The sequence below is a fragment of the Microcebus murinus genome, chromosome 29 (genome assembly GCF_040939455.1).
Source record: "Microcebus murinus isolate Inina chromosome 29, M.murinus_Inina_mat1.0, whole genome shotgun sequence".
Classification (NCBI taxonomy): Eukaryota; Metazoa; Chordata; class Mammalia; order Primates; family Cheirogaleidae; genus Microcebus; species Microcebus murinus.
Window position 1 is genome coordinate 499,377 of NC_134132.1, and position 27,634 is coordinate 527,010.

General features: G+C 41.7%; 1 protein-coding gene and 1 pseudogene across 1 annotated transcript in view; one reads left to right on the forward strand and one right to left on the reverse strand.

Moving 5' to 3' along the window:
- The window catches only part of MANBA (mannosidase beta), a 124,220-nt gene that overhangs the window by 41,898 nt on the left and 54,688 nt on the right, over positions 1-27,634 (forward strand). The window contains exons 6-7 of the mRNA XM_012770960.3: positions 16,062-16,237; positions 17,154-17,264. Of these exons, the coding sequence (XP_012626414.2) occupies positions 16,062-16,237; positions 17,154-17,264 (287 nt within the window). The remainder of the gene's footprint in view (positions 1-16,061; positions 16,238-17,153; positions 17,265-27,634) is intronic.
- LOC105874817 (large ribosomal subunit protein uL30 pseudogene) lies at positions 25,535-26,505 on the reverse strand (annotated as a pseudogene).

Below are 27,634 nucleotides of genomic sequence, written 5' to 3' on the forward strand. Positions count from 1 at the left end.
AGGTGGGAGGATGGCTTAAGTCCAGGAGTTCGAGTCCATCCTGGGCAACACAGCAAGATCCTGTCTCTTAAATAAATAAACAAATAAATAATTAATTAACTTGAGATTTCTATGAATTAATTTACTTTATAAGTACATATAAAAATATGTATGTGTGTGTGTGATAGGTCTGTATATACATATTTTTTCTATATTTTTCAATCCTTATAATAATGGCTTCTAAACTTTTGCACTTTTTAATATCCTATGGTCATTTGTTTGATTTTGCTCTAACTTTATTTTTTTTTATTTTTTATTTTTTTGAGACAGAGTCTTACTTTGTTCCCCAGGCTAGAGTGAGTGCCATGGCATCAGCCTGGCTCACAGCAACCTCCAACTCCTGGACTCAAGCAATCCTACTGCCTCAGCCTCCTGAGTAGCTGGGACTATAGGCATGCGCCACCATGCATGGCTAATTTTTTTCTATATATATTAGTTGGCCAATTAATTTCTTTCTATTTTATAGTAGAGACGGGGTCTTGCTCTTGCTCAGGCTCGTTTCGAACTCCTGACCCTGAGCAAGCCACTCGCCTTGGCCTCCCAGAGTGCTAGGATTACAGGCGTGAGCCACGGCGCCCAGCCTGCCCTAACTTTAGATTTTCCTAAATGGTTTTCAGATATTCTTTTTTTTATTTATTTATTTATTTTTTTTTTTTTGAGACAGAGTCTCGCTTTGTTGCCTAGGCTAGAGTGAGTGCCGTGGCGTCAGCCTAGCTCACAGCAACCTCAAACTCCTGGCTCAAGCAATCCTGCTGCCTCAGCCTCCCAAGTAGCTGGGACTACAGGCATTCGCCACCATGCCCGGCTAATTTTTTGTATATATATTAGTTGGCCAATTAATTTCTTTCTATTTATAGTAGAGACGGGGTCTCACTCTTGCTCAGGCTGGTTTCGAACTCCTGACCTTGAGCAATCCGCCCGCCTCAGCCTCCCAGAGAGCTAAGATTACAGGTGTGAGCCACCGCGCCCGGCTCAGATATTCTTATTGTTTAAGATAATAATAAGTTTATATTTGAAAAAAACTGAATACAGGAGTTACTGCTGTTTATCTCTAAGACTCCTGTGATTCTAGATGTTATGAAATTCCAATTTATTGACGTGACTTTCTTTAAAACCTCATTAGTAAATATTTATTCAAATGATTTATCCTTAGCCTTAAAACATTCTAATCAGGTTTTAAATAGCAATAACTGTTGTAGGACACTCATATTGTTAGTATTTTAAAAAGTAGCTAGACATGATGGTACACACCTATAGTCCCAGCTACTCAGGAGGCTAAGATAGGAGGATTGATTGACTCCAGGGGTTCAAATCCAGCCTGGGCTACATAGTGAGACCCTTTCTCTAAAAAAGAATAAAATTTAGAAAAAATTTTTAAAAAGTGAGAGATTGGCTCTGTTATTGAAAGGGAAACTTGGGTGCTTTTTTAGCAAGTGTGGAAACCTAGCAAATCTCTACTGCCCCCATCTGCCAGGGGAGGGAAGGGAGAAGTCTGGGCTGAACGTGGGTGATTGTGGTGTGTGAGGAGGACAGATGGGAGAATATAACTGGTGAGAGAAAATGCCTCAATTCCAAAGATTGGCTATTTTTAAGTAAAGAATCTGTTTCAAACTATAGGCCCTGGGTGGTGGTGGTGGTGGTGGTGTTGTCTCTGTGTGTGTGAAAGAGAGACAGGCAGTGACAGAGACAGACAGACACATATTCATTTAACTGTGGTCCTGGGTCATGGTGGTGAGGGGTGTGTGTAAGAGACAGGGAGATAGAGATAGAGAGAGACAGAGACATGTATTCATTTATTGATCATCTTATTCATTCTAGGTCTGTCATATTTATAATCTGATATGAATTATTCATATTGGGCCATAAGTTTATTAGGAAGGGATGATTGCCTAATTTTATGAATTTTTGCTAAGGTTATATAAACATATTAAGTTAAAATATATGATAGGTATGTTGAAACAATACACTGTTCAATCTTTTGTTATCACAGTTAGAAAAAAGGTAGAGTTTTTCTACATACAAATTCCCTTGCTTTCACGCCTCCTTTTCTTGAGCTTTTGTAAGCAGTGATCCTGTGCCCTGTGCCAGGGACACTGCCACTACCTCAGAGATGCTCCTTCGCACCGTCCCAGTTGGCTTGCTGCCTCGGCCTCCTCGAGAGCCCTCTCCTCCCGCATGGCCGGCTGTGGAGTGGGAGGTGGCTGCTAGCTCTCAGATGGGCCCTGGCTTGTCAGTGGGGTGAAGGGCGTTGCTGCCTTTGCTTACAGCTTAATCTGAAGAATACAGTATTAAAATATAGCACAGGCCGGGCGCTGTGGCTCACGCCTGTAATCCTAGCTCTTGGGAGGCCGAGGCGGGCGGATTGCTCAAGGTCAGGAGTTCAAAACCAGCCTGAGCAAGAGCGAGACCCCGTCTCTACTATAAATAGAAATAAATCAATTGGCCAACTGATATATATATAAAAAATTAGCCGGGCATGGTGGCACATGCCTGTAGTCCCAGCTACTCGGGAGGCTGAGGCAGAAGGATCGCTCGAGCCCAGGAGTTTGAGGTTGCTGTGAGCTAGGCTGACGCCACGGCACTCACTCTAGCCTGGGCAACAAAGCGAGACTCTGTCTCAAAAAAAAAAAATAAAAAATATATAGCACAGATTTGTCAGTCTTGCTCAGACCTTATTTGATAAGCACGCATTTGTTTTTTTTCATACATTCATTTTGAGTCACTTTTTCATTCAACTGTACTTTCCCTATTCATCCTTGAGCATAACTTTATGGGTTGCTAGGTTGCTTGAACAATCTTTCCTCTGAGGGAGCTGCCTTATTGTTAAGTAAATTTTCTTCTCTGGAGCTTAGTAACTTATCCTTGTTGTGTGTGGGGGGGGCGGGGGGGATTTTGTTTTAGGTGTCTTTTGCCTGGATTTTATTTTTGTCTTTTGCCTGGATTTATTTTGTCCTGCTGAGTAGGCAAGGAGCTCTTGCTGCTTGGGGAAGGAGGAGGAAAACGCAGGGCTGGCGTCACGGACTGCGGCCTGCCTGCCTGGCCAGTGCACTGCGTAGCTCTTTGAAAGGCAGCTGCTTAAGTCTGTGCTGCGATTCTAGTAGGAGGACAGAAAAGTGACTTGTGTTTGAATGCACGCATTCCGTGGCCTGGTCATTTCCGCACCGTGTCGTTGCTGTGTCTTTAGAGGCACCCAGGATGCCTGTGCCCTGCGGCATTCCGGCATTCCGTCTCCTGTTAGAGATGCGGGAGCTCCGTGGGCGGACCTGATCCCGCAGCTGTCTTTGCATAGCTCTTCCGCCCAGGGAGGTGAAGCATCTTTTCATCTTACATAAGCAGTCTACCAGTGTTTGCAGATGCAGCTCATGCTGACTTCAGTGTTCCCTGCCCCTGAACTTCCGGTTCCTTGCTAGTCCTTAACCCCCTAGATGCCAGCCTGTGTTCCTTACGGTGACCTTTGGGTATATTTTGTTTTCCTAAATACATTTTGAGAGTTAGCAGCAACATCATCTTTGTCTTTTTGATTTGGGGTATAATTTATAGTGGCTGGCAAGGCTAACAGATAATAATTATTCAAGAAATAGATTTCAATTATTTGACAGAAATGATCATGTAACTGTTTTAATGCTCTCATCAAGTAGTTTAGGTCACAAAGATGGTATTTTGACAAGCGGAGGAACTGTGGCACCCTGTAATTACATGTTTAGTGGAGGATCAGATATATTCTCTATGTTTGTAGATTTCAGTGTTCTTTCTTTTTGACAAAGACTCTCATGTTAAGAGGCTAACATTTTATTGTTGCAATGCCCCAGAATGCATCATTGCACATTGAATTGGATGTTTGGACTTAAGACTCTGAAAGGCAAAAAGCGCCTTTGCTTTTGCCTTTCCTCGTCAGCCATGTACAAGTGTCAGTCGGTGTTGCTTGCTAATGTCATTCTTTTTGGAAGGCTCATCTGCAAGAGGCCTATAGAAAGTAGAGAGCACTGCAGCTGGGAAACCTGGGTTCTCTTCCTGTCCGTTGGCTCAGGAGATTTGGAGGAAGGCATTGTAGTCAGAGTTTCACAAACATCTGCAAGGTGACTAGGAGATCTCCAAGTGTCTTCTGCCTCTAATAGTCCATGGTTCTTCTCTTTTGTTTGTAAGATGGTGTAACATAAGTATGGAAGATCCAGTTTTTCTTGAAGCTAGACATAATATGACTAGATGAAGACATTGATTCTTGAGGCTTTACTATAATCAGTTAAAGCAAGGCTTAGCATATAGTTTGAGAGTATGTCTTCCTGCTCCTTATTGACACACTTGAATTAATGTAACTCAGCCATCTTATTTTTCTACTTTCCATGTCGCTTCTTATACCTTTTTCCCCTAGACAACCTTTATTCTTTATTTTTTTTTCCCAACCACACCTTGACAAAGGAGTAGACTGTATAGGAATATAAAAAGAAGCTGGCATTTTTTAGAGCATTTTAAAGGTGTGGACACATCTCCATAAACTGGAGTTGTCTTGAAGATTCTTTGAATGAAGGAACAGCACACGTTGATTTGGGCTGTGTAGCTGCTTACCCTGCCTATAAATTCTCATCTGTCAGAACATGGTGCTTTTATTCATTTGTTTGTTTTTGTTTTATTTCAAAATATTAAGGAGGAACAAATGTTTTTGTTATTAATGCATGGATATCTTGTATAATGTTAAGTCAGAGCTTTTGAGTGGGCTCATCACTAGGTATTGTTAATTGTACCCAATAGGTGAGTTTTGATCTTACACCTCTCCTCCCACCCTCCCCCTTGTTGGTTTTCAATGACCTTTACATCTCTTCCTGCCCATGTGTGCCCATCATTTACCTTCCACCTATTAGTGAGAACATATGGTGTTCGATTTTCCATTATTGAGGTACTATAGTTAGGATAATGGTCTATAGTTCCAACCAGGTTGCTGCAAATGGCATTATTTCATTCCTTTCTTATGGCTGAGTAGTACTCCACATATGCTTTTTTAAAATCCACTCATGAATTGATGGGCACTTAGGTTGGTTTTACATCTTTGAAATTGTGAATTGTGCTGTGATAAACATTCAAATGCAGGTGTGTTTTTGATAAAATGGCTTCTTTTCCCTTGGGTAGATACCCAGCAATGGGATTGCTAGATCAAATGGTAGGTCTACATTTATTTCTTTGAGGAATCTCCATACTGTTTTCCATAGAGGTTGTACTAATTTGCAGTCCCACCAACAGTGTATAAGCATTCCATTCTCTCTGCACCCATGTCAGCACCTGTTGTTTTTTGACCTTTGAGTAATGGCCATTCTGACAGGGGTAAGGTGGTATCTAATTATAGTTTTAATTTGCATTTCTCTGATGATTAGTGATATTGAGCATTTTTCTTATGTTTGTAGGCCATTTTTCTATCTTTTAAAAAACTTCTGTTTAGGTCTTTTGCATACTTTTTGATGAGGTCGTTTGTTTCTTCTTGCTGATTTGTTTGAGTTGTTTGAGTTGATTCTAGTTATTAGTCCTTTGTTAGATATAAACTTTGTGAATATTTTCTCCCATTCTTTTGGTTGTCTATTCACTCTGTTGATTATTTCCCTTGCTGTGCAGAAGCTTTTTAATTTACTTAAGTCCCATTTATTTATTTTTGTTATTACTGTATTTACCTTTGGGGTCTTAGTCATAAATTCTTTGCCTAGGCCAAAAGTATAGAAGAGTTTTTCTTATATTTTCTTCTAGAATTTTTATGTTTTCATGCCTTACTATTAATTCTTTAATCCATCTTGAATTAATTCTTTTATATGGCAAGAGATAAGGATCCTGTTTAATTCTTCTGCTTGTGGCTATCCAATTCTCCCAGCACTATTTATTGAATAGGGCTTCCTTTCCTCAGTGTATATTGTTGTATGGTTTGTCAAAGATCAGTTGGTCGTACCTATATGGCTTTACTTCTGGGTTCTCTGTTCTCTTCCATTAGTCTATGTTTCTACTTTTATACTTGTACCATACTTTTTTGGTTACTATACCCTTGTAGTATAATTTAAAGTCAGATAATGTGATGCCTCCAGGGTTTTTTTTTTCTTTTTGAGACAGAGTCTCACTGTGTTGCCCGGGCTAGAGTGCTGTGGTGTCAGCTTAGCTCACAGCATCCTCACACTCCTGGGCTCAAGTGATCCGCCTGCCTCAGCCTCCCGAGTAGCTGGGACTACAGGCACGTGCCACCATGCCTGGCTAATTTTTTTCTATTTTTAGTTGTTTGACTAATTTCTTTCTATTTATAATAGAGATGGGGTCTCGCTCTTGCTCAGGCTGGTCTCTAATTCCTGAGCTTAAGCAATCCTCCCGCCTCGGCCTCCCACAGGTTGGTTCTTTTTGCTTGGGATTGCTTTGGCCATTTAGGTTCTTTTTTGGTTTCAAATGAAGTTTAGAATTTTTTTATCTAGGTCTGTGAAATAAGACATTGGTATTTTGATGGGAATTGCATTGAATCTATAAATCACTTTGGGCAATATGGACGTTTTAACAATGTTGATTCTGCCAATCCATGAGCAAGGAATGTTTTTCCATTTGTTTGTGTCATCTGTGGTTTCTTTTATCAGTGTTTTGTAGTTTTCCTTGTAGAGATCTTTCACCTCCTTGGTTAAGTATAGTCCTAGATATTTTATTTTCTTTGTAGCCTCTATAAACGGTATTGAGTCCTTGATTTGACTCTCAGCTTGATTGTTATTAATATATAGAAATGCTGCTGATTTGTGTACATTGATTTTGTAACCTGAGACTTTGATGAATTTATTTATCAATTCCAGGAGTTTCTTGGTGGAGTGTTTAATGTTTTCTAGATACAAGATCATATCATCAGCAAAGAGAGATATAGTTTGACCCCTTCTTTCCCAATTTGGATGTCCTTTATTTCTTTCTCTTGCCTGATTGCTCTGGCTAGGACTTCCAGTACTATGTTGAATAGAATTTGTAAGAGTGGGCATACTTGTCTTGTTCCAGTTCCTAGGGAGAATGCTTTTAACTTTTTTCCATTAAGTATGATGCTGGCTCTGAGTTTGTCATATATGGCTTTTATAATTTTGAGGTATGTTCCTTCTGTGCCTAGTGTGTTGAGAGTTTTTATCATGAAGAGGTGCTGAATTTTTAGTGAATGCTTTTCTGCATCTATTGAGATGATCATATGGTCTTTCTTTTTACTTCTGTTTATGCAGTGAATCACATTCATTCATCTGGGTATGTTGAACCATCCTTGTATCCATGGGATAAAACCCACTGGATTATGGTAAATTATCATTTTGGTGTGCTGTTGAATTCAGTTTGCTAGTATTTTATTGAGAATTTTTACATCAGTGTTCATAAAGGATATTGGTCTGTAGTTTTCTTTTTTTGTTATGTCCTTTCCTGGATTTGGTATCAAGTGATACTGCCTTCATAGAATGAATTAGGGAGAATTCCCTCCTTCTCAATGTTATGGAATAATTTTTGTGGAATAGGTACCGGTTCTTTGTAGGTCTGGTAGAATTTGGCTGTGAATCGTCTGGTATTGGTCTTTTTTTGTTATTGTGTTGGAAGGTTTTTTTACTGCTTCAATCTCGCTTCCATTACTGGTTTGTTCAGGACTTCTATTTCTTCCTGATTGAGTCTTGGGAGGTTGTGTGTTTCCCAGAATTTCTTCATTTCCTCTAGGTTTTCTAGTTTGTTTGCATAGAGGTTTTCATAGTATTCATGGATGATATTTTGTATTTCTGAGGTATCAGTTGTAATATCTCCTTTTTCATTTCTGATTGAGCATATTTAAGTTCTTTCTCTTCTATTTCTGGTTAATTTGGCTAGTGGTCTATACATTTTGTTTATCTTTACAAAGAACCAACTTTTTGATTGATCCTTAGTATTGCTTTTCTGGGTTCCATTTCATTTAGTTCTGCCCTGAGCTTTGTTATTTCTTTTCTTCTGCTGGCTTTGGATTTGGATTGTTTTTCTTTTTCCAGTTTCTTGAGATGTGGGAATAGGTTATTAATGTGTGATCTTTCTGTGTTTTTGATGTAGGCATTTAAGGCTATGAACTTTCTCCTTAGGACTGCTTTTTCTATATCCCATAGATATTCAAAGTTTGTGTCCTGTTTGTTATTCAGGTCAAGGAATCTTTTGATTTCCATCTTAATTTCATCAATAATCCAAGGATTATTTAGTAGCAGGGTGTTTAATTTCCATGACTTTATGTAGAATTTGTGTTTCTCTTGGAATTGGTTTCAAGTTTTATTTGACTATGGTCTCAGAAGATACATGGTATGATTTTAATTGTTTTGAATTTGCTAAGACTTATTTTGTGGCCTAAGATATGATCAGTCTTGGAAAGTGTCCCATGTGCTGGTGAGAAAAATGAATATTTAGTAGTTTTTCATTAGAATGTTTTGTGAATGTCTATTAGGTCCCTTTGTCCTCGAGTATCGTTTAAGTCCAGTGTTTCTTTATTCATTTTCTGCTTCAGTGGTCCAGTTCTGTCAGTGGGGTGTTGAAGTCTCTGGCAATTATGATGGTACTCTTTATTTCTTTTCCTTGATCTAGTAGAATTTGCTTTATGAATCTGGCAGCTCCTGTGTGTATATATATTTAGGATTATTATTTCTTCTTGTTGAATTGCTCCCCTTTCCATTATATAATGACCATCGTTTTTTTTTACCATTGTTAATTTAAAGTTTATGTTATCTGATATGAGAGTGGCTACACCTATTCTCTTTTGGTTTCTATTTATGTGAAAAATTTTTTTTCATCCCTTAACTATGAGTATATGTGCATCCTTGTGGGTTAGATGTGTTTCTTGGAGACAGCAAATAATTGAGTTGTGTTTTTTCACCCATTCAGCCAGTCTATATCTTTTAAGTGGGGCATTCAGACTGTTCATGTTGAGTGTTTGTATTGATATGTGGAATACTGTTCCGTTCATCATGTTGGATGATATCTTATTATTTTCTTTTCCCTCTTGTGCTATTTGATAAGAGGTATGAACTTTAACTTTTGGGTGTTTTTACACTGGTTGGTATCTATTGTGCTATTCCATGTATAATGAACTTTTGAGTATTTCTTGTAGGGCAGGCCTAGTAGTGACAGATTGCCGTAGCGTTTGCTTGTTTGGAAAGGTCTTTATTTCTCCATCATTTATGAAACTTAGTTTTGCAGGATACAGAATTCTTGGCTGGCAGTTGTTCTGTTTATGAATACTAAAAATGGGGCCTCAATCCCTTTGGGCTTGTGTGGTCTCCCCTGAGAAGTCTGGTATTAGCCTAATAATTTTTTTCTTTGTAGGTTAGTTATTGCTTTCATCTTGCAGCTTGCAGAATTTTCTCCTTCATTTTGACTTTGCCCAGGTTGATGGTGATGTGTCTTGGGCATGTCTTATTTGCTATGAATCTTCTCAGAGTTCAATGACTATATTGTATCTGAATATTTCAATCTCTGGTGATACCAGGGAATTTTTCCTCAGTAATTCCTTTGAATAGGTTTTCCATGCTTTTTGCTTTTTCTTCTTCTCCCTTAGGGATGCCTATAATTCATATATTGGCTCATTTCACACAGTCCCATATTTCTCTGAGTGATTGTTCATTCTTCTTTATGCATTTTTCTGCATCTTTGACTGAGTTAGTTCAAAAGCCTTGTCTTCAAGCTCTGAGATTCTTTCTTTTGCTTGGTCTAATCTGTTATTGAAGCTTTCTGCTATATTTTGTAATTCCCTAAATGACTGTTTCATTTCTTTAAGTTCTATTATGTTTTTTCTTATGTTATCTATCTGTTTAGTGAGTTTTTCATATTTTTCACTCATGTCCTGAAATATATTTTTGGTTTCTTTGTGTTGGTTTTCTTCAATTCCTTTCATCTTGTTTGTCATCCATATTCTGAATTCCACTTTTGACATTTCAACAATTTTCTTTTGGTTAGTGTTCATTGCTGTGGATCTGTTGTTATCCTTTGGGAGTTTCAAACTAACTTGGTTTTTCATGTCGCCAGAATTCATTTTCTTTCTTTTTCTCCTCTCTCTCTTTCTTTCTTTTCTTCCTTCTTTCTTTCCTTCCTTTCTTTCTCTTTCAGAATATTATGGAGGTACAAATGTTTTGGTTACATAAATTGCTTTTGTACCATTTGAGTTGATGTTTTAAGTGTGCCAATCTCCCAGGGTTTCTTCTCATCTGAAACCTCTTCTCAGCTTAGGGCTGATAGGTTTGCAGCACACCTATTTTCCTTTGCTGGGATATCAAATCTCCTTTGCTCTCCCAGTTGGCGAGAAGGAGGAGAAGGCCTTAGATAGCCTTTCTGTGTCTTTCTGGAGGATGGCGTGGGTGGAGATGGGCAGATATACTGACAATCTGTAACACAGCTGTTCTGTGTTGTCTTGTTCCCCTGTGGTTGTCATAGTCCAAGCCAGTGCTGGGGGATATTCATTTGCATTGGTGTGTTGGTCCTTAGATCACTTTTTTTTTTTTTTTTTTTTTTAATTGAGACAGAGTCTCGCTTTGTTGCCCAGGCTAGAGTGAGTGCTGTGGCATCAGCCTAGCTCACAGCAAGCTCAAACTCCTGGGCTCAAGCAATCCTCCTGCCTCAGCCTCCCGAGTAGCTGGGACTACAGGCATGCGCCACCATGCCCGGCTCATTTTTTTTTTTTATATATATATATTAGTTGGCCAATTAATTTCTTTCTATTTTTATAGTAGAGACGGGGTCTCGCTCAGGCTGGTTTTGAACTCCTGACCTTGAGCAATCCGCCCGCCTCAGCCTCCCAGAGTGCTAGGATTATAGGCATGAGCCACCACACCCGGCCCTTAGATCACTTTTGAAAGCTCAGGCAGGGGACTGGGAAATTCTCTCTCCATGGAGGCAGATGGCATGGCCTTGGCTGGTGCCTGGGTAGAGTTGCAGGATCTTGGTGGGTGCTTGTATGCATCACGGAACTGTAGCCAGTGGTGGACCATGTCGGGACCTTGGTGGATGCCTGGGCATGTCATGGGACTGCAGCCCATGGTGGGGCATATTGCGGGACCTTGGCAGTTGCCTGGGCACATCACAGGACCACAGCTGGCAGCGGAGTAGGTTGTGGGACCTTTTTGGGTGTGTAGGCTTATTGTTGGACTGAGGCTAGTGCCTGGGTGCATTGTGGGACTGCAGCTGGTGGTGAGGTGGGTTGTGGGAAGTTGGTGGGTGGCTGCACAGGTCAGGGGACCTTGGAGGGTGCCTGTGTGGGTTGTAGGATTTTGGCAGGCACCTGGGCAGGTTGTGGGATGTAGACCAGTGCCTGGGAGGGTTGTGAGACCAGACCTTAGTGGGCACCTCGGCACTCTCAGGACTCCAGCTGGAGGCAGGGCATTTTATAGGAACTCAGTGGATGCCTGTGTGAGGCATGGGACCCTGGCGGACACCTGGACAGGTGCGTGGGGGGTCTAGGTTGGTGCCTGGGAGGGTTGTGGGACTGCAGCCAGTCACAGGTAGCTCGTTGAGCCACAGTGGTTAGGCCACCTGCAGCTAGTGGGGCCATGGAGATGCTTGGCGCCCTGCCAGGGAGTTCAGTGACTGGGGCTCTTCCTCCACCCAGGTTCAACTGCGGCAGCTGCTGTGGTGCACTCAGGTGGCAGTGGTGATGCTATCGAGGTGGCAAGATGTCAGCGGTGGATGCCCAGGGTGGGTGGGTACCTGCTCTGCTCTGATCCCTGGGAGGCCGCCAGCAGTGGGGTTGGGGGATGCAGTATCCAGGCACAGTGTGGTGACAGTGCCAGCCCTCCCAGCCCGGCAGGGGAGTGGGGCAGTGCTGTGCGGGGGCCCACGGGTGCTCTGGGGCTGAGAGTGCAGAATGGCCTCTGTTGCAGTGACCCAATATTGGCAGTCAGTGGGACGCCACTGTGCCCACTCTCATGCCACACCGCTGCACAGCCTCCAAGCAGCCCCCATCAGTTCCAAGGCCGCTGTGGCGGGGAGCCCTGGGGCGCTGCCCCCTGAGCCGTCCCCACGCGTGGACTTTACCCCAGGCACTTCTGACCTTGCTGGCAGGTTACCCCACCGCTGTGTCCCCCACTTTGGGTGTCTTTGGTGGCTTTTCTGATGATTCACAGTGCTCTCTCCAAGATGGTCTGTGCATGACCGACCTCTGCCGGCAACTTGGGTCCTCCTTGGGAGCGGCCAATGCAGGCTGCTTCTGGGCCGCCATCTTCCGCTCCCACCCGTCCCGCCGTTTGTTTTTTTTTTAAAAGAAACTTCACTCATTTAACTCTGCTAAAACCTTACAGTGCGTCAGTGGCCAGAACCACATTCTCTGCCATCCTCTGGCGGCCTTCCGGTCGAGGTTACGTGAACAATACAGACAATAATCTCTTCTGCGTGGGCGCAGGACGCGGGAGAAGGCCCCGCGCCGCAGAGGGGACTGACAGCCTCGCCTGTGCGCCCGTTTGAGAGAGAGCTCCTTTCCTGCCGGGGAGAACCATTCCGTCGGCGCGAGGAGAGGGTGCAAGACTCGGCCCGGGAAGGGCGAGCTCCCTGGGCGTGTGGCGGCGCGGCAACCTTTCCCTTTCCCGCTCCCGCCGCGGCGCTTGTCCCCGGGCGAAACGGTCTTGCGCTCCACTTCCGGAGAGCCGGCCGGAAGCTGTTCTTCGGGACGTGGCAGCTTGTTGATGCTAGGAGAGATACGGCTGCTGCACTCTGGAAATGGGTCTTAATTTGTGAGATGGAGCTCTCCTTAAGTAGAAATAGGATTATGCATTTTTAATTTAGCAAGTGAGAAGAAGTGAGCAATTACTATCCGGAAAATTATTGGTTATTTAAGACTTTGTGCTTTCTGACCCTAAACTGCTTAGTTTCCTGTGTGCTACCAATTCTAGAAGGAAGGGCTTTACTCCATTTGGAAAAGAGGGCAAAAAATTAAAGAGAAGTCAATTTCAAATCAGTATAAAAAAAGTCTTTACAATAGCCAAGGGTAGCAGAAATGGAGAGGCTATTTTGTGAGGCAGAGTTTTGTGGTCATTAGAGATGTTTAAAGAAGGTTAGAATGGCCATTTGGTGGAATATTCTAGGGCAGGGACCCGTAAACTAGACATAGGCTTTTGGGGCCATGTGGCAACTACTCAACTGCCCAGCTCTGCTGTTATAGTGCAAAGGCAACCAAGCAAGACGTAAACAAATGAACGTGGCTGTTCTGTTAGTCTGTTTGGGCTGCCCTAGCAAAAGATCATAGCCAGGGTGGCTCAAATAACAAACTATTTCACACAGTTCTGGAGGCTGGGAAGTGCAAGATCAAAGTGCTGGCCACTTCAGTGTCTGTGAGGCGCGCTCTCCGGCTCGCAGACAGCCGCCTTCTGGCCGTGTCCTTACATGGTGTGGGGGCAAGGGGTGGAGAGCGAGAGTGAGAGACAGCTCTTCCTCTTATAGGGCCACAGTCCTAGCAGATTACTGCCTTACTCTTATGACCTCATTTAACCTTAGTCATCTCATAAAAGCTGGGGATTAGGTCTTCAAAATATGAATGGGGGGGAGATACAGTTTGGTCCATAGCAGCTGTGTTCCAACAAAACTTTATTTAAAACAACAGAAGGTGGGCTAGATTTGGCCCCAGGACCATAGTTTGCTAGCCTGTTATATAGAGGGACTCAGACACTGGAGAGAGAGTGGACTAGGTGATCTCTCAGCTGATAGATTCAAAACTTGGGGGCTATGAGTGGGTAACCTATAAAATCGGCTGGATCAGAACAAACCTAATTCAGGGTTCATTGACGAGTGTTTCTCAGAATGAACCATTTAACAAATAAAAATAGTTCTTAAGTCCAGGATTAATTTTACTTCAGTGTGCATGAAATCCATCTATACTTTTGGCTGATGGGAGCTGCAAATGCTGAGCTGTCCTGTGATCATCTTTAGAACAGGCCTGGCGCGGGTCCTCAGCTATAAACAGTGCCAGTTAGAAGGTCTGTGGTCCTTGATCAGCATATAAACCTATCTTTTCTTTTCTTTCTTTTGCAGCAAGGCCATGATTATCAATCCCCTCCTTATTTGTAGGAGAAGGGTCCCTAAGATATTTCTCAGCCCATAACCACCCTCCCCCTTTTCGGAGAGAAAAATAGAAGCTGCTGAGCAGGAACCCACTCCACGTCTTGCCACAAATCATACAAACCTAAGCGCATCTGCATCAGTTGCTGCTCTTCTCCTTCCTTTCTTTGGCAGTAAAGGAGGAGACCCTTCATTGCTGGCTCTAAATCCCTGTCCCTGCAGCCTTTTTGGGGACCTCATCACTTTTCCTTCAGTGTAAGCTGAAAAAAGTGTCTGTTTTTTTATTTACCCTGCTCTTGCCCAAATTCTATCTTATTTAAAAATCAAAACCAAACACAAATCCAATTCCGGGGACATTAAACAATGCAATTTTAACAGGAGATGGAGGGAAGGGTTATATTGCATATATATAAAACTCTAAAACTCTCATGAAGCATTCTGCCCTACCCGCAAATTCCACACCCAAAGTTCCATTCCTCATGGCAGCTCCCTTATCTTTCTTTTTTTCCCTGTAACTCTCCTCTTCAGTCCTGTTATACCTTCTTCTTCCTGATTGCCACTTTTCTTTGCCCCCTCTCTGTTTCTGGATTTTCCGAGTGTCACTTTCCAGATCTTTTTGCACAGACAGAGATTTTGTGCCTTTCTGCTTCTTCCATATGCGTACTGGCATCTCCCTGTGCGGGGCTCCTGGTGATTCTTATAAAATGCAAATTTGATCATGTTATGCTTTTTGTTGAGAAGTCTTCAATGACTTCCCATTGATCTAGGGTGGTTGCCAAACTTCTCAGCGATCCTAAAAGACCCAGTGTGATCTGGACCCTGCTTACCTCTTCAGTCACGTCAGCCCCTTCCCGGCTTCGTCCTTGCCCCGTTCCTTGTTACGGTGTTGCTCTTGCTCACTCGCTGTTCTCTGTGTCCAGAATACTTGTCACTTTTGCATGGAGCTGAGGCCTCATCTGGTTTCAGCTAGATGCTGCTTTCTAGTGACAGCCTTCCGTCACCCTCTTTGTGCTAGAAATGCTTCCTTCCTTCCTGTGTATATTTCTCAGAACAACCTTTTATTTCTACCATCCTGGTATCGTGCCACTTGTGTACTTGTCCACATCCCATTGACTCTTAGTTTATGAGGGTAGGGCCCATGCTTATCCTAGTCACCATTTAATTCCCAAAACTTAGCAAAGCACATGGCACATAGAAGGTTCTCAGTAAATATTTCTTGGACAGATTATCTACATTTAAAATATATCTCTATTTTTTCATGCTTGATTAATTCTAATACATATAAATTTATAGTTTATTACATAGCTTTAAAAGCCTCAATATTTTTCCTTTACTTTAAAAAAAGGAACAAATGTGTGTTATTTTTGGAAAATGTATGTTGTCTTTCCATGTGTCATTTTCTGTTTATGCCCTATTTATAAAGTTTTTATGACTTATAATGTTTTCAGAGTAGAAGTCCATATAAAATATATAATTTTGGTTATTCTTCTTCAGAATGAAGGATTAAACTCTAAAGATTTAAAGAAAATTTCTGGCCAGGCGTGGTGGCTCACACCTGTAATCCTAGCACTCTGGGAGGCCGAGGTGGGCAGATTGCTCGAGGTCAGGAGTTCGAAACCAGACTGAGCAAGAGCGAGACCTGTCTCTACTATAAATAAAGAAAAAAATAAATAAATTGGCCAACTAATATATATAGAAAAAATTAGCCGGACGTGGTGGTGCATGCCTGTAGTCCCAGCTACTCGGGAGGCTGAGGCAGGAGGATCACTTGAGCCCAGGAGACTGAGGTTGCTGTGAGCGAGGCTGATGCCATGGCACTCACTCTAGCCTGGGCAACAAAGTGAGACTCTTTCAAAAAAAAGGGAAAATTTCCACTGACAGTTTGATTCTGACAGCCTTGTGGAGCACTTGCTGGTTTAGAAGTTGCTTTGGTTTTACCTTCAGTGAATGCAGAGGATGGGCAGGGATAATGCTTAGCATATTACATGTATATTTTTCTTTTCCTCTTTATGCTTTAGATAACGGAACCAAGGAGTGGCATCTGGAAATACAGTCTTCTTTTGATGTTGTCAGCTCAAAGCCAGTTGGTGGTCAAGTGACCGTAGCCATCCCTAAATTGCAAACACAGTGGACGTACAAAATTGAACTTCAACCCGGGGAAAGGATTGTTGAGCTATCTGTGAAAATTAACGAGGTGAATGATGATACTTTCTGAGAAGCACTAGATGAAAAACAGTACCTGTTCAAAAGAAATAGAAAGAATGGACTGAGTATGAAAGAAAAAAAATCTGCATTCTCCATTTATATTTTTAATATTTTCCTCCATTTTTAACTTCTCATATATTTAGTTTGAGTATGAGATAAGGAATGTGATTTTCCCCAAATTTTAAAATTAAGAAAATGGAGACTATATGATTACTTTGGTAACCTTTTCATTTGTTTTATTTTTATCCTTATATTTTATTTTTTTTTACAGTATTTGTAGTATCCTGAATCTAAAATACATTCTATGCAGTATAGTTAAATAGCAGCAATTATTTTTGGTATTTGCCAATTATTTGAATATTGGTGCCTATTCTACATGCAAAATTCTAATTCTAAACTCATGATCTTTCATCGGTTGAAGGGGCATGAATTTTACCTTTGCTTCTTCCTTTTCCTGTTCCTCCAACTGATGATTGGAACTGAAAAGGATGGAGCAAAATAACATTCAGTAACTTTTCAGATAAAGGAAAAGTCAAAATGACTTCTAGATCTTGGCTTGAAAGAAGAATAAACTTCAAAGTCCAATTCTAAGTGTTGACAGTATAAACGGAATATAAGCTTGAGTGTTAGAGATAGGAAGAGTTGTTTTTCTGATCACCCTGTTATTCTGTTCTTTCCTTTCCCTTTTGATATATTAATGTTTGCTAAATTCCTTGCATTTTGATTTTAAAGTATTATCAATGGATTGGTATGATTTGGCATAATATAGATAGGGAGATTTATATTGTTTTAGAACCTAAAGTTTCTGTGCTTGACTATATGAGAAATTGATATGGTGCTCTGAACCATATTATTTTGCTGCCTATGACATATCACTTAAAATGATTTATCTTATGTCTTAAAAGAATATTACCGTAGAAACTTGGTGGCCTCATGGACATGGAAACCAGACTGGGTACAACATGACAATTCTTTTTGAACTAGATGGAGGCTTAAATATTGAAAAATCAGCAAAGGTAAGTAAGCACTTTAAAATGTTTTGTGAAAAATTATATTTCTTGTTCAAATAGCATACAGATCTTTGTAGGAAAAGAAGAAACCAACAAAATTATAACCTACCACTCAGAGATAATCTCTAGTAACAACATTTAAAAGCTTCTCTGTATCTGTGTGTATTTATATTTTTTAGTGGATCAAACTTTACATATTATTTTGCCAATAAATATTCTCCTGCTATGCTTTTAAATTATACTTTGTATCACAATAATACATATGAATCATTTTAAAGCTCAAATATCACTAGAAGGTTCATATGAAAAATAAGATCCTTTGCCCAACACTTCCTATTCTTACTCCTCAGAACCAATAATTTTTAATGTTTACTTATTCTCATTTTTCTAAATAAGATGCTTCTACTGGTGTTTTCTAATTTTTCAGTCCTGCCAAATTTGGGATACAGCACTAAGAATTGGAAAGAACTGGTCTTTCTTATTCATTAGCTATAGGCTACTTACTCAATCTCAAAATACATAAAATAGGGACAGTAAAAATGAGATAACTTGGCTTTGGCTTACAGTGTATAGTAAGTAGGAAGAGTGTTAATCCTCTTCATAGATTTCCTTCGTGTCCCAACACCGATATTTGGTGTTCACAGTTGGCTGGGGCTGCATCCTGGTGTCACCTCTCACATTTGGCATCACCTCCCCTGTGGGCTGGACAACACGCTGAGTTTGGGGGTGTCCTTCAGGTGCTCATTTCCTGTTTTTCTTTTGTTCAATCCTACTACATACTTTCTGAGACACTGTGAACGTGTGTGCATGTGTGTGTGTGCATGTATGTGTGCGTGTGTGCAGGCGTGTGTGTGTGTGTGCACGCACACATGTACAGGGAGAACGTTCCGGACCTGTCTAAAGGGCCACAGCCCTCCCTCTCACGCTAACCCTCTTAGCAGAGGACGTGTGCTCGCTCACATGTTGAACTGCCTGTGTTGTCTTCATGAAAATGTAAAAATTAATGAGCCACTCTCATTTACTGCAGAGAAAGAAGAAACACTTGTGGAAATAATTTTTTTGTCATTCGGGCTAATATGGTTGCATCACTTTTCATTGCACGCAAGGATGCCAGCTTCTGAGCTGAGCAGCAGCAGGAGCGAAGGAAGGTGTACTGCCCCATGCCTTGTGTGCACGCGTGTGTGAAATGTGCTTTTTGGCCATGGCTGTTATCAGGTTTGTTATTTTTGTGGCTCATTCAGTCAGTGCATACTTAGGGCCCCTGTACTGGGTTTCAGCTGTTTTGCTGGGCCCTGGTGATAGAGCTGTGAGTAAGACACTGCTTCCATTTCTCTCTGAGACCTTAATGGAGCTAACAGTCTGCGTGGGAGGTCAAATCACTGAAAGAGCCATCGCGACAATGCGTGATGGTACGGAGAGTACGGAGAGTACTGTGGAGACACAGCAGGGGCACTCTGGGAAGAGTACTGGAGAAGGTGACATCTTATGTCTGAGGGATAAGTAGAATATGGCCAAGCAATGTATTACGAGGGAGAAGGAAAAGAATATATGAAGGCCCAGAGACTGGAAGGGATATTGTATGTTTGTGGAAGTGTAAGAAATTTCAGTGTGGCTCTGTTGGGTTTGGAGTTGAAGAGCAAGGGATGATGTTGTGCAGGTAGGTAGGCTAGGGCAGCCCCTGCAGGGCCCAGTGAGCCATGAGAAGGAAGGAGCACTGTCCCCAAAGCAGTGGGATTCCGGGAAGGATTTTAAGGATTTTACAAATATTGTGTAGATCCAATTGGAAGAATGGCAAGAATGGAGAGCCAGTTAGAAGACTGTGGTGGTAATTCAGGCACAAAAGGATGATTGCTCAGTCCATAGAATCGCTCAGGAAATAGAGATAAGAGCTAACACATCAGGCTTGATGATATGGGGGTGGGAGAAAAGGAGTTAAGAACGTTTCCTCAGTTGCTAGTCTGGGCTGCTGAACAGATGGCAGTTCTGTTCTTTGAGCTGAATTACAAAGAAGAACAGGTTTGGGAGATGTGGTAGGGCGGAAATTATTTCATGTTAGATGCATTCTGTGTGGAGTGATTGAGAGATACCCAAGGAATAATATTTGATGGGCATTTCATCATATAGGCACTTAGGAATTGGATCTGGGTTGAGGATATAGATGTACGAGTCAGCCAAATAGGGTTCCTGGTAGCTGTGGTAGGGGATGAACTCTCTCGGGCTGTGTGGAGAGGAGAGCTAGGATGGATCCCAGGGAATCATGACGAGTAAGGCTGGGAGGGGGAAGAAGCCCATAGAGAAATCTAAGAAGGAATGGCTGGAGAAGTGGAAGGAAAGCCAGTTTGAGTGGGGGAGTCACAGATACCACAGGGAGAGAATAATTTCAGAAGCAGGGCATGTTTAAAGAGTGTCAGATGCTGTGAGGGAGCTCAAGTTAGGAAAGAGTTGAGAAAGATCTTTTAGATTTGGCAGCAAGGAGATCTCTAGTCACTTTGACCGAAATGAGAATCAACTTGCAGTGGTTTGAAGAATGGCTGAAGGTGAGGAAATAGAGACGGTGAATATAGGCAACTCTAAGAAAATGTTTGGTTGGGAACCATGCCTGAGCCTTGTGGTCATCGTGCCCAGTTGGGGTCAGGAGAGTGGCTACATACAAGCCACTGAACAGATAAGTAAGTATATTGAAGTAATGGGAGCCAGCCTGTTCACAGATGAAGAAGCAGCAGATACAGTAGATGTATGAATTTTCGTATGTATAGACATTAATAGATATAGAAATACACACACACACACACACACATTTCCTGGCTCCTAGAAAGAGTGGCACTCTAGTAGCAATGAATAGAGCTAGTGCCCATAGCTTGATTTTTGAATATCACTTTCTACTAAAAGGAATCAGGATCCTTGGAGAAATGACTGATTCCAAGGCTGGGCCTGGAATATCTTGCTATGCCAGGAAGTAAGGAGGTACTCAAGAATGGCTGACACTTTGAAAGGACAGAAGAGCCAGCATACTGGGGCTCCCACTGGCCAAATCTGGGAAAATCTCAGCATTAAAATAAATAATGCTAGTAAAAGAATATAACCCATTGAACAAAATAGAAAAAATTTTGAGTGTGTACTCATATAAAGAAATAAATGAATAAATAAATGGGAGAGAAAGGAGAGTTATTCCTTGAAATGAAATGCTAACTAATGAATGAGGAAGGAATGATGAAGCTAGAAAAGTAACCATTTGACTACTACCATAGTTATAAGTAATTCAGGCAAGAAATATGAAGAGGTACTAAAACGAGAGGGTAAAGTAACATGAAATATGGGCTATTTCTGTAGCCTCACAGCATCATTCCACAAAATGTTTATTAATTATAATGGAGAAAACAATATAGTGGAGAAACCTACTAGAGGTTGTCTTTTTATTTATTTATTTATTTTATTTTTATTATTGATTTATTTATTTTTAGCGTATTATGGGGGTACAAGTATTAAGGTTACATATATTGCCCTTGCCTACCTCCCCCCTCGAGTAAGAGCTTCAAGCGTGTCCATCCCCCAAACGTTGGACATCTTACTCATTGTGGTTGTATATACCCATCCCCTCCTCCCCCTCCCACCCTCCTAACACCCGATAAATGTTACTCCTATGTGTCCACTTAGGTGTTGATCTGTTAATACCAATTTGCTGTTGAGTACATGTGGTTTTTCCATTCTTGAGATACTTCATTTAGTAGAATGGGTTCCAGCTCTATCCAGGAATATACAAGAGGTGCTAGATCACCATTGTTTCTTAAAGCTGAATAGTATTCCATGGTATACATATACCACATTTTATTAGTCCACTCATGAATTGACGGGCACTTGGGTTGTTTCCACAGCTTTGCAATTGTGAATTGTGCTGCTATAAACATTCGAGTGCAGGTGTCTTTTTCATAAAGTGACTTTTGATCTTTTGGGTAGATGCCCAGTAGTGGAATTGCTGGATCAAATGGTAGATCTACTTGTATCACTTTGAGGTATCTCCATATTGCTTTCCACAGAGGCTGAACTAGTTTGCAGTCCCACCAGCAGTGTAGGAGTGTTCCCCTCTCCCGCATCCACGCCAGCATTTGTTGTTTGGGGACTTTTTGATATAGGCCATTCTCACTGGAGTAAAGTGATATCTCATTGTGGTTTTGATTTGCATTTCCCTGATGATTAGAGATGTTGACCATTTTTTCATATGTTTGTTGGCCATTATTCTGTCTTCTTTTGAGAAGTTACTGTTCATGTCCTTTGCCCATTTTTTGATAGGGTTGTTTGATTTTTTTCTTGCTGATTTTCCTGAGTTCTAAATAGATTCTAGTTATCAGCCCTTTATCAGATGTGTAGGTTGCAAAATTTTTCTCCCATTCTGTGGATTGTCTGTTTGCTCTCTTGACAGTTTCTTTGGCTGTACAGAACCTTTTAATTTGATCATGTCCCATTTATTTATTTTTGTTGCTGCTGTGATTGCCTTTAGAGTCTTCTTCATAAATTCTTTGCCTAGGCCAATGTCTTAGAAGAGTATTTCCAACATTTTCCTCTAGAATTCTAACAGTTTCACACCTACAGTTCAAGTCCGTTACCCAACATGAGCTGATTTTTGTGAGAGGTGAAAGGTGTGGGTCTTGTTTCAGTCTTCTACATGTGGCTATCCAGTTTTCTCAGTACCATTTATTGAACAACGATTCTTTTCCCCAGTGTATGTTCTTGTCTGCTTTGTTGAAGATTAGTTGGCTATATGAGGATGGTTTTATATCTGGGTTCTCTGTTCTGTTCCACTGGTCAATGTCCCTTGTTCTTGTGCCAGTAAAAAGCTGTTTTAATAGCTATAGGCTTGCATTATAGTTTTAAGTCTGATAAATTGATACCTTCTATTTTGTTTTTATTGCCTAGGATTGATTTTGCTATACAGGGTCTTCTCTGGTTCCATATGAAGCGTAAAATTATTTTTTCTATATCTGTGAAAAATGATGATGGTATTTTGATAGGGATTGCGTTGACTCTGTAGGTCACTTTGGGTAGTATAGACATTTTAAAAATGTTGATTCTGCCAACCCATGAGCATGGTATATTCTTCCATCTGTTTACGTCATCTGCTATTTCCTTCTTCAGTGTTTCATAGTTCTCCCCATAGAGGTCTTTTACCTCTTTAGTTAAATATATTTCAAGGTACTTTATTTTCTTTGTTGCTATTTTGAATTGAGTCTTTGATTTGGTTCTCACTTGTACTGTTGTTGGCGTATATGAATGCCTCTGATTTGTGTGTATTGATTTTGTATCATGAGACTTTATCAAATTCATTTATCAGATCAAGGAGTCTCTTGGTTGAATCCTTGGGGTTTTCTAGGTATAAGATCATGTCATCAGCAAAGAGTGAGAGTTTTATCTCTTCTGCTCCCATTTGGATGCCCTTAATTCCACTCTCTTGTCTGATTGCTGTAGCGAGGACTTCCAACACTATGTTGAACAGAAGTGGAGGGCAATCTTGTCTTGTTCCAGTTCTAAGTGGGAATGCTTTTAATTTTTCCCCATTCAGTATGATATTGGCTGTGGGTTTGTCATATATGGCTTGTATCATTTTTAGGAAAGCCCCGTCTATGCCTATTTTGTTGAGCGTTCTTATCATGAAAGGGTGGTGAATTTTGTCAAATGCTTTCTCTGCATCTATTGAGAGTATCATATGGTCTTTGTTTTTGCTTCTGTTTATATGGTGAATTACATTTATAGATTTGCATATGTTGAACCATCCCTGCATCCCTGGATGAAGCCCACTTGGTTGTGATGAATTATTTTCTTGAGAAGCACCTGGATTCGATTGGCTAGGATTTTGTTGAGAATTTTTGCATCTATATTCATAAGGGATATTGGTCTGTAGTTTTCTTTTTTTTGTTGCATCCTTTCCTGGTTTTGGTATCAGGGTTATGTTGGCTTCATAAAATGTGTTTGGGAGAATTCCATCCTTCTCGATATTTTGGAATAATTTCTGCAGGATAGGCACCAGTTCTTCTTTGTAGGTGTGGTAAAATTCAGGTGTGAGAAACCATCTGGGCCAGGACTTTTCTTTTTAGGAAGGTTTTTGTTTTTGTTTGAGACAGAGTCTCGCTTTGTTGCCCAGGCTAGAGTGAGTGCCGTGGCGTCAGCCTCGCTCACAGCAACCTCAGTCTCCTGGGCTCAAGCGATCCTACTGCCTCAACCTCCCGAGTAGCTGGGACTACAAGCATGCGCCACCATGCCCGGCTAATTTTTTCTATGTATGTTAGTCGGCCAATTAATTTATTTATAGTAGAGATGGGGGTCTCGCTCTTGCTCAGGCTGGTTTCGAACTCCTGACCTCGAGCAATCCGCCTGCCTCGGCCTCCCAGAGTGCTAGGATTACAGGCTTGAGCCACCGCGCCCAGCCTGTTTTTGACTCTTATATACATGGAACCATGCAGTGTGTATTCTTTTGTGTCTGGCTACTGTGGCTCAACATTGTGCTTGTGACATTTAGAGACAGTAGCCCATCCTTATCTGCTGTTTCAGTTGCCTCAGTCTGAAAACAGTAAATGGAAAATTCCAGAAATAAACAATTGGTAAGTTTTAAGTTGCTCACAGCTCTGAGGTGATAAAATCTCCTGCTGTCCTGCTCTCTCCTGAATTGCGCACCATCCCGTTGTCCCGCGGCCCCCACTGCGCATCACCCGCGGAGTCAGTCAGTAGCCTCCGCGTCACCCGGGATGGCAGAGCCCGCCGGGTCGGTGCCGTGCCTGGAGGTCTCGGAAAGCGTCTCCTGCGGGCGGACGGACGGGGAGGCGGCCGTGTGTTTGTGTGTTTACATTGTCGTGAGGTAAACATTTTATTGTAAAACACACCTGCTGGCGGAATTTGGACCGCGTCCAGTTGGGGCCACGCGAGCGCGAGCGTTGCTGGCTGGCGCCGGCTCGCCTGGCCCGCGGTGGCCGGCGCGGCTCAGCCCTGTGGCGGCGCCGCCCCAGGCGGTCGCGGGCGGGTGGACGCCGCACCTCCTCATCTGGTCGCTGGCCCTCCTGGCCCTCCACATCTCGCCTCTGTTGCTTTTGTTTCCTGATGGCTTTATTGTTACCCGGGGCTTGCTTTATGCAAAAACACTCCTATCTTTACAGCAGCCCATCGAAATCCATTTACTTCAGTTTATAGCCTGTTCTCCTCTCTTCCGCGGCCTGGACGCGGGTGTCTCCGTTTCTCTTTGCTGAGCGGTGGAGGCGGCGCTTGGCTCGGACGGGGCGGGGCCGCCGACTGGAGCGCAGCTCTGCGCGGGGCTGGGCGGCGCGGGAAGGGCCGAGTGCTGCCCGCACTTCTGGGCGGACGCGGCAGAATATCGTGATGGCCGAAAATGGTTTTATGTTAAAGGAGTGACTTTGGGACGGATGGTTTAAGCATGAATGGAGGTGATCTGAGGGGAAAAGTCACCAGCCACTTTAACAATTAATAAATAAGAAGATAAAAGCGATAAGTGCTGGGATATCACAAATTCTGGCAAACAAACCTTGCATGATGGGCCTTAGAATGTGAGGCTGGGAGAGTCAGCTTCTTCAGTTTGGGAACCAACTGGATTTTTTAACAAAAGAGAAAGTTTTGTGTGTAAGTGGCAATGGGAAAGGATACTGTAAGTAAACAGTAAAAATATGCCCAGTCACTGTTTGTGCCATTTTCTGCCCAGGTTAATTGTGTGTTTTTATCCCACTAATTGATTATACTGAATTGACTAGGCAATAAATGTTGATGGCATCATAAATATTTTTGAATAGCTATTGTAATTTGCCTTTCTGGACAAACAGGAAATACATTAGTTGATATTTCTTTTTAGCATTACTTATTTTATAAGAGTCTCCCTATATAGGGTAAATCATTTTGCTAAAAGTGATAGAAGGCAATTGCTGTTTATATTTGACCCTGGCATCTAGATTCTCCAATTAAACTATTGTAGGAAAATAGATATAGATAAAATACTGTAATAATATGTATTTTACAGTCAATTAGAACTGGTATTTCACAGTTCCCAAGCCAGAAGAGGTAAAAGATTGCTAATAGGTATTACAATTAAAAAAAAACCTGGAATTTTTTATTTTTCTGTTTTTTTAAATTTCACTTCTTTCTTTCTTTCTTTCTTTCTTTCTTTCTTTCTTTCTTTCTTTCTTTCTTTCTTTCTTTCTTTCTTTCTTTCTTTCTTTCTTTCTTTCGTTTGAAAACAGTCACTGTTTTTTAAGTGACCAATTATAAAAATAATCATGGTAGATACCTCAGTTCATTCTTCCAATAAGCCTGTTGATCTGGTCCTCCCTGTTGCCAGCATCTCCACCTTCTGCAAAATGGGTTGTCTTTTCTTCATTCCACCCTGTGGAGATGATAACTTGAAGGGCCACAGGAAATTATTTGGTTCTTTGAAGCGTTTCCCAACAGTATAGATCTCATGAATCAGATCTTCCATGCAGACGATGCTGTATTTACCAAGAGATCGAACAATCATATCAACGCAATTCCTTTCTTATTGATTTTGCCATAGCCACACTTGTAGATTAGTTCATTTACTGACTTTAGGTTTGGGTTCCCCCGTGGAATATATGGTTCTACAATCCTCAGCATGTTAACTGAAGCCTTGTTGAGCTTAACAAAGGTTCCACTGAAGATCTGGTGAAGGCGAAGAAGCTGCAGTACCTTTTGGGCCTTTGGGCTCACACCATCGATACCTCGGATCCTGATGACAAATGCCAATTTGGGTTCTGCAGGTACATAAAAGTTGCCTGCTTTTCTCGCCATCCTAGCCATTCCAGTCTCAGTTCTGTACATCTGCCTATATTTCTTGTGATAATGTTTAGCTTTTTCATAGATAAGCTTCCTCCTTGCCTTTTGAAGCATCTTTTGGGCAAACTTCTTCTCAGGAGTTTGATCTTCAGCTCCGCGAAATTCCTTTGCTTTTTCTTAAGGGTCTCTGGCACAGCAGGAGCCTTCTTTTTCTTCTCTTCGACACCATCCATGGTTCCAGCCAGAAAAGAGCTGTTCTTTGTTTCTTAAATTCCTGTTTTCATCTTTGCAAATTCCATAGGGCAAAACAAGAACATAGTCCTAGTGGAGTCTTTTGTGAGTGCTACTCTTGGCTTTCTAAAGATCTTAAAAGTCCATAGCCAAAGCATATAGAATTCAGAATAATAGAGATCTTACTTCTGTGTTAGGAGTCCACAGAGATTGTGAAGTGTGTCCCCTTCTATTTTAGTTTCCTAGGGCTATCATAACAAATTACGAAAAAGTGAGCTTAAACCAACAAGAATGTATTCTCTCATAATTCTGGAGGCTAGAGTGCCCCAGATCAAGGTGTGGCAGAGCTGCGTTCCTGCCGAAGACTCTGGGGCATAATAGTTCCTGGCCTCCTCCAGTCCAGCCTCTTGTTGTTGCCCGCGATCCTCCACGTTCCTTAGCTTGTGGACGCATGCTCTCATGTCTGTCCTCCTCGTCATGTGGCCTTCCTCTTGCGTGTGTCTCAGCTTTCTTTAAGTACACCAGCCATTGGATTAGGGCCCAGTATGACCTCATTTTAACTTAACTAAGTATATCTGCAAAGACTCTACTTCCAAATAAGGTCACATTTTGAGTTTCAGAGTGGACATGGATTTTCAGGGGACTTCAACCCCGTACACTTTCCTTTTGTCCTTCTTGTCAGAAGTTTAAAGGTTTCCAAATGATATAGACAGTAGCTTCCCCAGGATGGGTCTGGGGAACAGTTAGCCCGAGATGCAGACTGTAAGTGGGTACATTGCGTGTAGAGTGCATGTTGGCCTGGTTTTAATACCACCATATACTGGCAATTCTGAACAATGCCATTGATAGAGTACCCTTCCCCCATCTTTTGTTGGTCTAAGTTTTACCTGTGTGTGCAGGTACTCTTGAGTTTTAATAAAATATTTAGGCTTTGATTTAGCATGTTTTTGTTATTAATCTTTTAATAAACATTGTATTCTACATGGAAGTTAATTTGGAGAACTCTTGGTTATATAGTTGTTCCAGGCACATGAAGACACAGCTTTATACATGCATTTTGAAAGCAAGTTCATGACAGTTTGGAATTGTTTGAGCTTGCTTTGGACAGAGCTTGTATCTCCGTTGCCTGCCTTATTACATATCCCTGCATTTTAAAGTTCTGTCCATTAGAAATAAGCAACAGTAGCACAGTGATTATAAAAAAGAACTTAACATGAATTACCTCAATTCTATCCTTCTATGTGATCCCTTGGAGTTACTTTTATGTTTTAAATTAAAAATAGAGAAAACGGCCGGGCGAGGTGGCTCACGCCTGTAATCCTAGCACTCTGGGAGGCCGAGGCGGGCGGATTGCTGAAGGTCAGGAG